The sequence below is a fragment of the Pagrus pagrus genome (assembly GCF_965226575.1).
Source record: "Pagrus pagrus genome assembly, chromosome: 17".
In the NCBI taxonomy this organism is placed as follows: domain Eukaryota; kingdom Metazoa; phylum Chordata; class Actinopteri; order Spariformes; family Sparidae; genus Pagrus; species Pagrus pagrus.
The window spans coordinates 2,255,073-2,271,049 of NC_140201.1; the positions used below are offsets into that span (position 1 = coordinate 2,255,073).

Consider the following 15,977-nt stretch of genomic DNA (forward strand, 5'->3'; position numbering starts at 1 on the left):
AATTGGATAATATCTGATTTTTGATACACATAAAATGGGGAGCCACCACTGACTGTATAAAGTATGGACGGAGCTTCTGGGTGCAGAAGTGCCTTCAACATCCATTCTCTCTAATGGCCAGCAGAGGGCGATTCCACTATGACCAGTATCAAGCCCGGCTGTTGAGCTTGCATCACTCTCTTCCACATTTCCTGTCAATTCTCTACTTCTGGTGCTACCTAATAAAACAAACAAATCCTGTTTTCTTGGATTCTGGCAACTTTCTGAAAAAAATTGCACTTTTAGCTCGCCATCAAGAGAGACACTGTGGTTTATGCACGAGGCACAGCAGCCTAACTTCATTGATCTTTTAAGTCTCCCAATGTGCCGACTGGATTGCATCATCCTGATGAATCCCGAGCTCCATCAGTGCTGTCTAAAAAATATTTTTTGCAGAAACTATAAGTTGTAATTCTGTTTTCTGTTTAGAGTTTCCTCTGTCCTGTCGAGTTTATAACTGAAGCTTTTAGTTTGGCTGTTGAAATCAGCTGTGATATTTGCTGCAGTGTCATTACTGTGCGCGTGAAAATGTTTAAAATGACTAAAAGCAGCCTCTCTAATGGCACACAGAGTGTACGTGCATTGTGAACATGCATTTGTAGTGTAGGTGCATCTAAATCCCCCCTCAAAATAAAAATAATACTAAAAGAGACACTGCAATTGACTTTAGACCAGGTTTAGACCGTGGCTGCTGGGCATGAAAATGACAGATGATTCGGTCAGAAGTCGACGTGTCACGATTGCGCTTTTAAATAACAAAAATGATTGAAATCAGCGTTCAGTGTCAACAATCAAATTCAAATGCTGTATCAACGAAAAGTCAAATTGAATCATGAATCTGGAGAATCGTGACACCTCTAGTCAGAAACTAATAATGACACTGCAGCACTGTATAGCCACTTTGCGCCAGGCATGACAAACACTGTGCACAGTCAGTATTTGCCGTAACTGTTGATGCTATGGAGGTTTTTAAGTGCATAATTACTTACATAGTAACTGGGCATCTACTACACATGACTCATAAACTTTAGTTTAATTTCATTCCACAGAAATCTCCCTCTAATTCAAGGGAGGTTAGTAATATGTGCAGCAGATGCATTAGACCTGATTAATCTGGTCTGTCTCTTCATGAATAACTCATTGCTAATGAAGCCAAGTCACTGCAGCGCTGACAGATGAAAAACAAGTACCGACAGTGAAGAAATAACTTCATTTGAATTGTCGAAACCTTGGATGACTACAAGGTAATAAGAAGAACATGTATGAGTGGATTTTCCCCCTGAGCTGTTTTTGAGTTTACTTGTTCCTTGATCCTGGTTAATGGAGATAAATCTCCATCTTGGTTCCAACGAGTACAACAAATTGTTTATGAGAATGATGTTGGAATGATGAAGCCACATTAAGCTGAAGTAATGTTTAGATTAATGTCACCAGCAAATGAAAGTCTTGGGAAATCACGCAGACGCTGTATCTTATAAAACACTATAAAGACTGTTTGAAGTGCCGTTTCTTCTTCCACTGAAGGGTAAACGGCATGTGACAGCTGCGTGCAGTACAAAGTGTTTAACCATAAAAGATAGTGCCTGCTGATCCTTAATGGGAGTCTTTTGATGTTCCTGCTGGGAGCAGTTTCATTGTATCAGCTCGTGTTGACAGTACATTTAGAGAAGGTTTAAAATGGCTTCTTAGAACTATAAAAATCATTCATAAAGCGCCTCAACACTGATCTGATGTCTGGGGACAATTTGTGATAGTTGGATCATTTTTCAAGGGTAACATTCAAGCTTAATATTCAGAGTCTTATTGCAGCACACATGCAACATTTTTCCAATTCCATTGCAATCTGTTTTCACTCTTGAAGAGCTCCAGAAAAGATCTTATGAGAGATCGGGCTGTGGCTGAGGAGGTGGAGCAGGTTGTCCACTAATCAAACAACATCTATCACCTTTTCTATAACTACTTGACCATTTGAGCATCCCAGTGACAGTCGTACCAGACTGTCGTTGTACGCTTTTTAGGTTTTGGTTTGGTTGGTTTTAAGCACTAAAACTACCTTAGATTTAGAAAAAAACACAACAGCAGACACACTGCAACAGAAGTATCATCTTATATGATATCAATTTTACTTTGAATTCCCAGGAAACAATGCAGAATGAGTCATCCCTGTGCCGTGAGCCTTTGAGAGGGGCAGGGGCAACATGCTGCATCGAAAGGAAAAAACAAAGTAAAACTGAACTACAGCAGTGAAAAAACTGTGCTCCAGGCTGTAACGGTGTAGAAGAAGCAGCCAAATACGGTTCATTCCCATGAAGCATGGTTTGGCATAATGCACTGGTTGGTCTGGGCCCTTAGAAGAAAGCAATTTATCTAATAATAATTTTGTTTTTAATCTGCCAGAGAAATTGGTCTGCTTCCAAACTATTTATACAGGCTGGATGTGGTTACTGAAGATGAGCACGGTTCAAGGACATGGTAACACAAAACAGGTTCCCGCTTTAAAGAAAAGGTCAACATTTTGGATTAGTTCTTCTCTTTCTAACCTTGCCAGAGCTGGATTCACTGAGACCGACTTCGGCTATTTGGTTAGATTTCAGATAAATTCTACATATCTTGTTCTGTATCTTGTTCCTTCCGTTGGAATTTTTTATATGTTTTACCAAGGAAATTCAATGATCAGTGACTCAACAGCTAATACAATGATAATGTTCATTGGAAACACGGCTGTCAGTTCTTGAGAGCAGGAAGGCTTAAAATTAAGCCATTTTTGTGCATCAGTGTAATTCACAGTACATTAGTCTCTGTTTCGTCTGTACTCTTGACAGTTTATATAATCCACATTGTAAATCTGTGTGCAGCAACATCCAAAGGTTTAAACACAACCTAAATCATTTTTCATTCTCCTACTGGTACCTGCATCAACATGCAACACAGTCTTGTGCAATGTTCGAACACACGGCTTGTCTCAGTCTAAACACCCACCCAGACGTGCATGCAGATAAAATTGTAGCACACCTGAATGTCTGTACTCAATATCCAGTTTCAGTCTAATCTCTATAAAAAGATATCTACAAAATCTTCAGGCAAGAGACAGGACTGTGTTGTTGGAAATGTTCTGGTGTCCATTTGTACTCTCGCTGGTATTGACCAATCACTGTTGAGCAGGTTTTTGTTGCATGCACGTAAAGTAATGTGTATTGAGAGAACAAGAGGTGGAATTCATTGGCCCAAATGCAATCTCAGGAACCACTAGCTTTTGTCTGACAATGTTTTTTGCTCTTAATATGTTAATATGTTGTACAATTTTATATATTCGTATATTCGTATTATTTTAAAAATTAGCCCCCCCCCAACTTAGTTTTTGTTTTAGTTTAGTTTGATTATCATTAAACACCTATGAAGAATTGCATTAAAATTGAGTCGTAATTTGAAGCTAATTGGAAAGAATCAGCAACTACAGTAGTTACAAAACAGTGTCATCTGCATATAATCACACTCAGAAGAGATTACTTAATGTATGGACTGAATTTGTGACCAGGACTGGATTGATAATGGAACTTAAGCATTGAGCCATTCATATCTTCACACATATACAATTGTGATTGGAAAATCAGTGGTTGGTCAGACAAAACAAGCATTTTAAGGATGTAACATTGGGCTCGAAAACTTTTACTATTTTTATAGATTAAATTGTATCAATGAATTGCTACTGCATTATTTTCAGCCCTACATTTAATCCTTTTTGTTTATGTTCATTGCTGCATGAAAACATGACTGAAAAAAATAAATCAAACACTAGCTTTAACGAGCTAGGTGATGATGATAACGACTTTCTGTCTGTGTCCCTGCAGAATGTAGAGGAAGAGTCACAGTGGGTCGAAGACCTGCTGAAGCTCCATACGGCCCGAGTCCGAGACGTGGAGATCCTGACGGGCCTGGACCTTTACCGGTCTACCAACCTCACCTACACCAGCACCCTGAGCCTAAAAACCTACCTGCACACCTTCGAGAGTGATGACTAGACGCACAGAGACAGACACATATACAGGATGTAGCCCTTTGTAGAAGTTCTGCATTTTCACCGCATGCTCGCTGGACAGCCGACGCATCGTTGTTCCACTCCTGAGGAACTGCCCGAGAAGAGCTTGGAAAAGGGAACGCATTTTTTTTGAAAATTGAAAAGATTAAAAGAATGGTTTGGCAAGTAGTTGTTTGGAAGATTACAGCAGGAATATTTAATGATATTCAACAAATCTGGGAATGAAAAAAAGCTAGCACAGGAATGATGCAGGATGTGGGACTACACATATAAATCCATCCATACATCCTCCTGCCAACATTACGGACCATATCGTTGTTTTAGCCTCTTAACTGTCAACAATGTATACTTTGTATTCCTACTGACCATCCATTGCATGCTATAGAATTTAAACATTTTTGATGGTGTATTATCTTAAACATAAAAATCACTGATCACAGTCTCTGTTATTTTTTTGTCAGCGTTCTAATATCATTGTAAGGCAACGCCTGGAAGACTTCTATGGTAAACCTGAACTCAATTTTACTCAGCAGTAATGTGAAGTATTTGCAGTTAATGGGCTAAAACATCCAAAATTGCAGGTGTGGTTCTGCAAAGGAGTAGTTTGACATTTTGGGAAATGCACTCATTCTCTTAGATGAGAAGATTGATGCCACTGTCACTGAGCAGCTGTTTACCTTTGCTTAGCTCAGCATAGAGACTGGAAACCAACCCAACCATTGGAATAATTGTTGGCTAAGTAGTTTCCTGCAAAACCACAGATTAGTTCAAACTGGAACTTTCTTTGTGTTGCAACTTTACATCCCTTGAAGAATAGGCGGTTTTTGCTGCGACAAAAAAATGGCAGAAATGTCCACAGGTCTCCCTAAAAACACATCCACTTTTGACGGCACAACAAAGGACTGCGGTCGGCCGTTTGCCAGTCTGTTTGGTTTCTAATAACGCCACTTCCGTCCCCTCCTGATGTGCAAGCCAGCTAATACACTTTTAAATGTGAACACGATATGCCACGTTTGCTACAGATGTCAACCTTGGATGTATCTGTGGTTTGCAGAATCGTTACCTGCTAACATTATATCCTGGTGACTGGGCTGAGAAACCAGCTTGACTGGCCTCGTCCGAAGGCAACAAAATCCATCTACCAGCACCTCTAAAGCTCAGCATGTTAAATCGTGTTTGTTTACTCCAAATAATCGTATATTTCCCAAAATGTCAAACCAGTCCTTTCAAAAGAACATGCAGTATACATATAAATAGTAGCAGTACTAGTCATGTGTACATCAGGGTCAGAAAGTTCCCAGAAGCCTTCAAATGTTCTTAAAGTATGTGGCATTAAACACGCAAGACAAACTAAACTAAACTGAGCCTTTTGTGTAGTTCACCTCCATGATATTTCCATGATTACTAAGAATGGTTTCCACATAAACATATGATGACAGATTTTATTGCATCACTGAGAGAGAAACATTTTTTTTTTTTGGATGGGCCAAACAAACTAAATCAAGCAATATGTGAAAAGGATTTTATTGAGAATCCACCGCTTCAACATCTCCTTCTTGTTTCCCTCAGTGGGTCGGAAAAAAATATTTGGTAGTTGAAATGAAATTTCCCCCAAACAGACGTAAGTAGTGACGCCACTGACATGAACACTGAACACATCTGGACACATTACACACACACGGCTGCAAGCTCATCTCTCTTCCCTTCCCTTTGTCTCAGCTGATCATCTAGGTGTACATTATTATACAATTTTCCATATTTATTATGCAGCATCGAATAGTAACGGCACCCAGTGTTGCAGTATTAAACCAGAGTAATAAGGTTTAACTAGATAACCGATGTAGTGCTTTTACCGAGGAGGTGACAACACTGGTGCTGCCTTAAAGGAAACTTGTTTTTAATTTAAAAATAGATGGTCTTCATACTTTTGGTTTAATAACATTTTACTTTAAAAATGTTACACAGACGTTTTACGACATCAGCCCGTCAGTTAACGTCCAGTTTCACATCTACAGTTTTTAACACACAGCAGTTGGAAGTGAAATCGATGGTGAGCATACTTTAGATGATTATAATGAACATTAACATTAATATTAGTGAACAATCTCCTTCGTGGTGGTCCAGCCGTGTTCTGCAGAATTTTTACGTCCATGTGTCTTTGCAAAATGACTCAAAGACAGCTAAAAGTACAAATGTCAGAATCAGGTTGTAAAAGAGATTTTACTTTCATTCAGTATCAGTGGTCCAAAAGTCTAAGCTAAGTTTAATTTTCAGTTTGTTACCACAGTCACCTCGTCTCTTTATTCAACTTCCTGCCTTCACACTTTTGACTCCACACAGACAGAAGTAGTCAGAACCTTCTTCTTTTACATGTTTGTGGCGTTACACTGATGAGTTAACACAGCAATCAAAGTAATCAGTACAAAAGTGAGAATAATCCGCAAAAAGTGAAAAATAAGCGTGCATATTCCTGGAGTCTTTCAAATAAAAGACGTAGACAATTGGAAAACTTGAAATCCCTGGAACGTACTTCTTCACTCAGTTGAATGATTACTGCTTCTGCAAATGATTGGAACGGTGATGACTGACATACCGCAAGAAATCTGATCTGTATATCATCATCATCATCATTTCTGTTTTTCATTGAAACTGGGCCTAACAGCCTTTGCACATTGTATATTTACAGGTAACATCAGCTGCATGATAGAATAGCTACAAGGAAGAAGTGTTGAAACACTTGACATTTTCAAACAATATTTATACTTTGGTGCCCTTTGCTGTGTTTAGTTCTGCGGTACCATCCAAGTGGTGCAACGTGTCCGGACCCATAATCACCGAAGGCTTCTAATCTCGATTGACAAAGTATCCATGTCAGGAAAATCACTTCCTTCTGCAATTCTTGCCACACACACTGAGCTGCACCTGCGAGTGAATGAGACACAGATTCTCTAGTTTCCCACTTCTAACTGAACACCAGAGGTTCAAGGTTCATTTATTTATCGTTCTACAACTCAGGGTCATGCAACAGAATGCAAGCTATAGTGCCTTTAAGCTCCACACAAATAAAATGGTTTGGTTCGGCTGGGTGGCAGGAAAATGTTGTGGGCACTGATCGGCTAGAGGTCTGCTGCACTTTATCCATTTCCCATTTTCAAAGTCAAAAACGTATTTCTATCACAGGTGCTGTAATACGCACGTCCATCGGTAACACATGCTTCGCTAATAAAGGTGGAAAGATGAGAAATTAAAACAGAAATTTGAGGAAAGTTTGAGGAAGCTTCGCCGCATCGCACCCTCCGTCCTCGCCAACCGAAACAACTCGAGCCATGTGGAAGTACTCAGCTGTCGTTTAAATCTTCATCCTGCGCTTCACATTTCACTGTGACGCTTTGATATTCTCAGCAAAGCACTTATATACAAATGTATGATCACAACCAGACTCTTCTTAATGTGCAATCCATTTACAAATGAGAGCCAGACATCATTCAGAGTAAAATATGAGACTTCTGTAGTATTTTTTCAAAAGCCCTGGAAATGAAAATGACATGGCTCGCAAGCAAATACTTGTTTACCATCAAAAACCGTTTGCACATAATTTTAAAATCTCACGGATTCATTTTGAAGACATGATCCTGCATGAGGCCTACTAAATCGTTTGATGAAAATGTTTTGTTGCTTATTGGCTCATGATAGTGGAAGGTAGACAGCTCGAGACGAGTGTGGACCGACTAGTGTGCAGGGTCCATCAGGCTGAAAGTCAAAAGCCGCATGTTGACTTTAATATTAGCTTCTTAGCTGAATTAGCTTGCTGGCTAGTTACCAAGCTAATAGTACGTTTAGGTTAACAAAGATGCCTGTAAAGTTCTGGCTTTGAAGTTGAGACACGTTACTCACAGTCAACCTGGAATTAAACGTAACAATACGCAGAATAAACTAGAGCCGTTCTCAGGCAGGTTTTCTTTTTCTCTTGAGCACACAGACACTTACGACACAGTTTAGCCTTGTTGAACCGCATATACTAACATGCTGCACTTTATTGCTTTGCCAATCAGACGATGTCTTTCAGTGCAAAGGTCCGGATTTTTTTCATTATTCCAAATATAATCAGCTTATCAAGTGAGGATATTTGTCACGGTTCCAAGTTCAAGGTTTCTGATGACTCTCATCCGCTCTGATACAATGAGTGCTTATTTACTGGCAGCGATCAATATTTAACATCTTAACATCATTAATAATCCATTACTGGCAACAATATCTGTAATTAATCTTTATCGCTCTCAATTAAAACAATAAGCTGTTTCCAAGCTGTCAGCTGTTATTGATGTTCACAGCAATCAGAGCGTTTTACATCGGCATGTTTGAATCTCGGCCATATGTTTAGTGTATCCTGGTCGCTGGCTAATCATTATCCACACTTACCCTTTTCATCCTGCACGCATCAGGTGAATACTGGAGTAAAAAAAGGTGTCAGAAGTATCGTCATCTGGTGGTTTGACAGACTGACAACACAGAAACGTGAGCTTATCTTCACACTCTGGTAATCAGTTACTCACCTGCTGCCCGCACTTAGTCCAGAGGTCACAGCTGTGATGTGTCTCTTATCCTCAAATAGAGGAATGTGTTTCAGTCTGTGTGTGTCTGTCTTTCTGTCTGAGTGCTGTGAGAGTGAACGACTGCCACATTAGAAGACATCATGGGTTTGGTGAAGGAGTCGCGGAAGAAGAAGATCATTGTGAGTATCTTTAGTTCTGAATTCACAGTAACACAGACCTTTTTATGTAAATGTTGTTTTTTAGACTGAAAACATGTTGAGGATTCAAATGAATGCAGGATCTGGTTGGTACAGTGTTTAACCTCTTCACACATACAGATATGAAATATTACACGCAGCTGTGGTGTCATGGGTTCATATGGGAGCCAACCCCCCTGGAGGATCGATTGTGTTTGTTTATCTTTAATTCATATTGTGATCATGATATTACAATATGAATAGACAGTACACAGCGTGCTGCAGGAATGAGTCATAAAACCTGGAAACAAGTTTCTGATTGGGTTTTTGGTTAAATATCTGAAATAAAGTCAGTGGCTCCAGCTGAGGACAGTTTCAGGTTTGTTCTACATCATAAAATAATTGTCTAAATGAGACTACAGAGGTTGTCGGGGGCGTTACACGTCATCACACTGAACACAAATTTAAGTTGCAAATTATTCTAACCTGATGGTCATGAAGAATAAAGTATGTACAGTATTTGCTGTAGGAGGTTTAATGTAGTTTGTTTAGCACCTGACGTTAGCTTTTTCCTTTGGGCAACTTCATCTACCTGCAAAAACTATAAAAAAAATGTTAATGTGAATTGTTCATCTGTGAAGATTATTTTGCTGAACGCAGCTTGTACGTCTCATGAACTCGTGTTTGCCACAGAGCTCATTTTCTGCAATAATCCAAAATCCAATGGAAAAATCCTCACGCTAACTTCAGGGTTAGCCTGAAAAAAGTTACTTCCCTGCAGCTGGAATTTCTTCATCTGCAAACTAGTTCTCCGTATGTACCACAGAACTGTTTCCATCACCGACAGTTCATTCCCGTTTGCCGTCAGAGTTTGATTGTCTTGAACTCTCACACACGTCATCAACATCAAGCGGTTATCAGGCGCAGACCAGCTCATTTAGAAACAGATGTGAAAGCAATCTGCTGCTTTGTTTTAAATACAGATTTAAAAGAGCACTTTTCTCAGCATTAAAGTTGCCGAGGCAAAAAAACAATCAAGCCATCGAGTTTTCGGTCAATAACTGAAATCAGGCCTGACAAAATTATCAGGATGTTTATTTAAACGATTGTTTTCGAGGGCTCAACGAACAGCTGAAGATAATTACATCGTAGGCAAATATTCAAACAGTTTTATGGCCTCTGTGAGCTGCAGGCTGAGTTTAAACTTTGTGCCACTGTGAGAGCTTTGAACGAATGTACGTGTGTCGGTTATAAGAGTGTGACAGAAGCACAGCGAACTGCAGTCGTGACATGCTGCGACAGAACAGGAATGTGAAAGACAGGCCTCAGGTAGTCGCACTGATTATACAACATACTGCGTTTATGTAATCAAATGAGAACGTTGCTGTGTTTTTCTTATAATAGCTACTCTGGCTGCCGTTCAACAAACAGACATTCCTCCTCCTCCTCCTCCGCTCATAAACACTTTGACCTTAGCGTCACTTTGGTTGTTTGACATTAACTGGCATCAAACCTGTTATCAAATCTGTCTCGTCCTGTCAGCTCAGGATGTGTTTGCGTTGGCACGCACTCAAAGGAAATCTGTTTTGTGTGTCTCTTCACAGATAGGAGTCTTAGCAGTATCCATCGTGACCATCATCCTCGGTCTTGGACTCGGTCTTGGACTGAAAAAAGGTGCAGTCAGACACAAACGCACACCGAAATGCATGAACTCCTGTCAGCCTCGTAGCAGCACTTGTTTATCTTGACTTCAGCAGTTGGCTGCTACATATGTAACCCAAAGCTAGACCTCCCCTCCGCTGCTTAGTCATTCAATCTCATTAATCTTCTTATCTGTGGTTTACAACTCAAACTGTTAAACTTAAGACGCTCTTCAGCATTTCTGATGACTCAGATGTTTAATGACTCATCCCAAGTCAGACAAATCTGAATTTCATGCCAGATAGAAGGATGGAGACTCTCCATCTATGACTTTTTTGTTTTGCAGCTACTTGTTACATAAATATCTGTCACTTGTCGTCTCTTTGCATGAACGGGCCACAGTCTGTCATTATCGGTCTCTCTTCAGAGATCGTCTTTCAGAACGATGTCGAAGAGGTGGAGGTCACAGTAAACCGCCCACTGTCAAATAAAACATGTTAAATCCACATCAAACTCTACTCACTCATAGATAATAACCAGATTTTTGTAAATCAAAATCCATGCAGTGTTCCTGGAGAAATTAATGAAAATGTAGAAAAGAAGGACAAAAGACCACAGCAGATCGAACATAAATTGAAAATGTCTTTAATAAAGGTGGAAATGTTATCATACGAGGCAAAGAACAACTTTTGACTCGCTCTGCAAATAATGAAGTCTGAAAATCAAATTCCTCCACGAGGAAGAATAAAGTACGTGTTCTCCTTCTTCCTCTTTATTATCGACTTAATGCAAACAAAAGCTGGTTCAGGGAAGCTGATTTCTTTTTCAGCAACTAAGCAGAAATAATGAGTAACCCTTCTGCACTCACAGGGCGATCAACGAGGGACATTTTCCTGTAAATGAATGTATCAGGAGTGTTTTCAATTTCAGTTTGATGACATTTAGGAAACACTTTCAAAACGAAGTCTTGGTTATTTATACAACTGATTAAATGTTAATAAAACATTTATTAAATTGATTTATTAGAATTACACACCCAAACAGTTTATTTTGTCATTCTCACACGGATGGATAATCTAGTAACTGAGAGATTTCAACACATTTGGAGCATTTGGTGAAACCCATGTCCTTCTGTGCAACAGCAGCAGCAGGTGTTTGGCACCGCTGGTTACAGAACCTCATCGTCACTATAGTTCTTGTTCTTCTGGTGGACGGGCCCGTTGGACCACACCTGAGACTTTGAACGTGAAGCCGTCAGTTTAGTGGACGTTTTTAGATCTGCAGCCTCTGAACCCTCTGAAGTACTCCATCATCACACCATGTGTTTTTGAAACAATGGGATGATGTTGTAGTGTCTTAAAGCTGCCACTAGATGTAAATATAGAGTCATCCTTTACTCATAATATTGATCGTTCAGAAACTTGTGTGATTCCAACGCCTCTCATCTCACTTGGTCACAAATGGGCCACATTTTCTTGTTGGTTTGAGCTGAGCTGCAAACAGAGAGAAGATATCTGAGTTTCCCTGAAGGCCACATTCTTGACGGACACCATTATATTCGTGCAGCTGCCTCTGATAAGACTGGAGTCAACAGTCCTTGTCCTTGGATGCATTTGTCTCACTAGGCAGCAGCACATCTCAGGATTGCAGTGGTTGGCACACTGTACGGGTCGCTGTTATTCTCCTCGATCAAGCCCGTTAATAAAACGCTGCTTCTTAAGAACATTTGGTCTCTTGGCGTCTTTCTTCATAACCTCAAGGCCACCAGCTCAACAGAAATCCCACCACACCTGCACCCCTCTCCTCACCACGCTGTCTGGCTCTGGCTGTCATGAGCTCATCTGCATGTTCATCAGCTGCTCACTCAGCATCTTGTCACACAGTGTTTACAGCCACGTGTGAATCATTTGAACGGCGTATGGCTTGGAGAGACACACATGATGCTGAGCTAACCATTTATGTTTTGCGATCCTGTCAGTCCAAAGACGGCGCTGACTCATGCGAGAGACAGTCATGCTGTTTCGACACATCGCCTGAGAGTTTGGCGCAAGATTGAAATGCATTTCTGAGTGATTAAGCAGGAGGCAGATTGGTTTATTCCATTTTGGGATTACAAACCTTTGTAAGTTTGATCTTCATGGAGTCCCTGAGTCAAAGCTGAGTGTGTTTTTCCACTGGACGACTTTGACTTTGGCTGTACATAGTTTCATTTGGTTTCCTGGACGTGTTGATGAGTATAGGTGGGGTGAATAAGTAAGAGCCAAATGACAAACAAGCAGGCTACATGCACATGCACTGAGTAAAGCAGTGAGTAAAGTCACTTACAGCTGCTGGCCCCTGTTCAAGGTTAGTAGTTGATCCCCTCAAAATCCAGTCACTTTTCAGCCACGTATGCAAAAAGAAATCTGCAGGCCCTGATGGCATCACTGCTTTTCTCCTAAAGACCTTTGGCAGCAGAGCTAACCCCAGCGTGGCGCCCTGTGTTTCAGAGCTCTGCAGCTTCTCATCTGGTTCCTGCCCTCTGGAAAACATCGACCATTATTCCCATTCCAAAGAAACCCTGTCCTACAGAAAACAATGATTATAGACCGGTGGCTTTTACTTCTGTTGTCATGAAATGCTTTGAAAAATACATCGTATCCGTGTTGAAATCTGAAGTTAACTCTGAACTAGATCCACTCCAGTTTGCTTACAGGCAGCGGAGGAGCACAGACGATGCAGTTCATAGCATCACCCACCTGACTCTGAAGCATCTGGAGGATCCTCCGCACGCCTTTTGTTCATTGATTTTAGTTCTGCTTTTAATACATTACAGCCTCATCTGCTCTTACAGAAAATGACCCAGGTGAATGTTAATCCTTTTATTATTAAGTGTTTTTGTTCTTTTTTAACAGACAGAACACAAACTGTCAGGATTAACGACTCACTCACTCTCCGAATCCAAATGCATCAGTACAGGTGCACCTCAGGGCTGTGTAGGCTCCGCTCCTCTTCACCCTGCACACAAACGACCAATAGTCAGCCCGCTTCACCAGAACTCAGACCCATCATTTTACTTCATGGAGGCTAGTAAATTTGTTCGGTGGTGTGACGACAACTATCTCATCATTAACACTAAAAAAACTGAGGAGATGGTGTCTGACCCTCGGTCGTTGGGGGATCGTACTCCACTGTCCATACACAGGGAGGAGATCAAACAGGCCACATCTTACAGATACCTGGGTATCCACCTGGATAACCTCTTCAGCTGGAGTGATCATGCAGATTATGTATGTTCTCGTTTACAGCAAAGGCTGTATTTTTTACGCAGACTGACGGTGTTTGGTGTCAGCCAGAACATCATGTGATGGAGAGCGTCCTCAGGTACAGGATGACGGCGTGGTTCGGCAATCTCTCCACACAGTCCAAATCCAAGCTGCAGCGCCTGGTACAGGCTGCTATGAAGGTGATGGGGAGGACTGAAAAGCCCCCCCTTCAGTCCATCTATGAGCAGTCTGTACTCAGGCAGGCGCGGGGGGGGGGGGTACTGTCGGACCCGTCCCACATCCTTCAAACAGAACACGAGCTCTTGCCTTCTGGCAGAAGGTACAGAATAACAAAATGCTAATTAAACCGTTTTAAATACTCTTTCGTTCCTCCATCAACATTCAGAAGAGAAACTTCCCCTGGGGGACAATAAAGTATATTTTATTCTATTTCACCAATTTAACTGACCTCCACTGTACTCAGGCAGTGGCTGCTAATCCGAGGATGTCTGCATGACCTGTTCAGTAAGAGTTGTGTTCAACTTCTTGAAAATGTCTCGTCTAGTAGGCCATGGGTCACCACTTCTGCTTTGTCATCATGAGTAGATATACTCATTTGTCCACAAGGCTTCATGCAGACATCTGCAGGGGACACGCACCTTGATTCCTCATGGGAGTCTCACGTGACCTCACATGAGAGTCCTGTGACAAAATGTGGGACATTAACACGTCTCTTGTGAAATCATGTGAAACTGTAAACTTCCAACAAAGATAGAAGACGACGTAGAAAGAAAAGTCATAGTGTTTTCATGAAAAGCTGCAAAATTACAAGAACAAACTCTTGATTTTAGCAGACAGAGATAGAAAGCAAGATAAAGTCTATTTTGAATGACATCTCAATTGTGTGAGTCACAACATCACCACAGTGAAACTGCAGATTAAATACATAAAAGTCATATTTCAGATTTGTTCTACGTGATAGAATAAAGGCGAGATTATTTTGGTAAAAATATAATGAAATTGTTATGTTATTACAGGTAAGTTTAAAAAGCAAAGATCAATAATACCATAAGAATGAAGAGGAATATTTTGAGGTAGAGGATTTGCTTTGTACATCATAAAAACAAGCAAAATTAAAGTGCAATTTTGAGGAAGAACACGAAAACAAAGTTTTAATAATGTCACATTATTCCACTTACTTTACAACATTACATTAAATTAATACTTTTAAGTCACAATAGTTGTGGAATATAACTTTAATTCTTTTTAAAAAGTTGGAATTTGAGAAGAATATTAATTATATTAAAATGTTTGTTAATCTTCTGTGTTTTCCCGATGACAATCAGATCGAATGTGTCATCAGATGTGTTGAGTATAAGTGACAGTTACATTAGTAATCTTCCCATCAGACATAACGAAATACAGCAACATAATGATACCTGTGTGTCAGAACCAGGTGATTTTCCTCCAGACAGATGAGACAAACCGCAAAGAGATGAAACGCAGTTTATTATTGTTGGAAACTCCCGGAGAGTCACATCCATCCGCACGTCATTCTTTTTTTGTACATTTCTTTTTATTCTGAAAATATAACTCACTCTTCTTAAGACTATTAAATTACAGTGAGCTGATAAGTTGCACATGGACGAGGCTCGGTGTGTAACAGGACACGGCTGGTGAAATATAAGAATTTCCAGAAGAATTCAGTCATTGAGAAATTAACCCGCTACAGAAAATGATCTCCAACAAACGCCTTCAAAACATCTTTCAATGAGGACGACCGGCTCGAGCTGAGAGCCACAGTCAGGAATCACTAACAGATTTATGGATTAATGGATGGAGATTGTTTGTTTGGGTCTTTTTCTTTTTTTTTAAAGAGTCCTTGGTACCCTTTGAGTAATCCTTTGTTTATTAGAAAGTCTGCTTGTACTAACCCAATTACAATTTCCACAGTTAAGGCATGCCATCAGAAAATTAGAGGGTAGATCACAATTCACTTCTGTCTTCACTCCCGTATGCAACAATCCTGATTTCCCTCCTGGAGTGATGGACAATAACAGTGGACGGTTCAACCATGACGTCTTTTAGTCAGCTGAAAAAGAAATATGGCATCCAACAACAGGATTTCTCTCGGGGAAATGACAATCCTTGACAGCAGTTCTGGCAGGTCACAGGGCAGGAAATTAATAAGATGCTGTCTACTAATAGAAACAACAACCCCTTCTCCAAACACTTGCTTTCTGTGCTGGAAAGTGTTTTCTTCTGAATTGGATAATGACTATCTGAC

The 15,977-nt window shown here is 40.3% G+C and overlaps 2 protein-coding genes across 2 annotated transcripts in view; both read left to right on the top strand.

The window, feature by feature from the left end:
* The window catches only part of enpp2l (ectonucleotide pyrophosphatase/phosphodiesterase 2-like), a 32,266-nt gene extending 27,752 nt beyond the window's left edge, over positions 1–4,514 (top strand). The window contains exon 25 of the mRNA XM_084379556.1: positions 3,888–4,514. Within this exon, the coding sequence (XP_084235682.1) occupies positions 3,888–4,058 (171 nt within the window). The 3' untranslated portion in view covers positions 4,059–4,514. The remainder of the gene's footprint in view (positions 1–3,887) is intronic.
* Positions 4,515–8,744: 4,230 nt separating this feature from the next.
* Positions 8,745–15,977, top strand: part of LOC311272853 (venom phosphodiesterase CdcPDE) — a 43,604-nt gene continuing 36,371 nt past the window's right edge. Inside the window, exons 1-2 of the mRNA XM_084379555.1 lie at positions 8,745–8,807; positions 10,409–10,478. Of these exons, the coding sequence (XP_084235681.1) occupies positions 8,769–8,807; positions 10,409–10,478 (109 nt within the window). The 5' untranslated portion in view covers positions 8,745–8,768. The remainder of the gene's footprint in view (positions 8,808–10,408; positions 10,479–15,977) is intronic.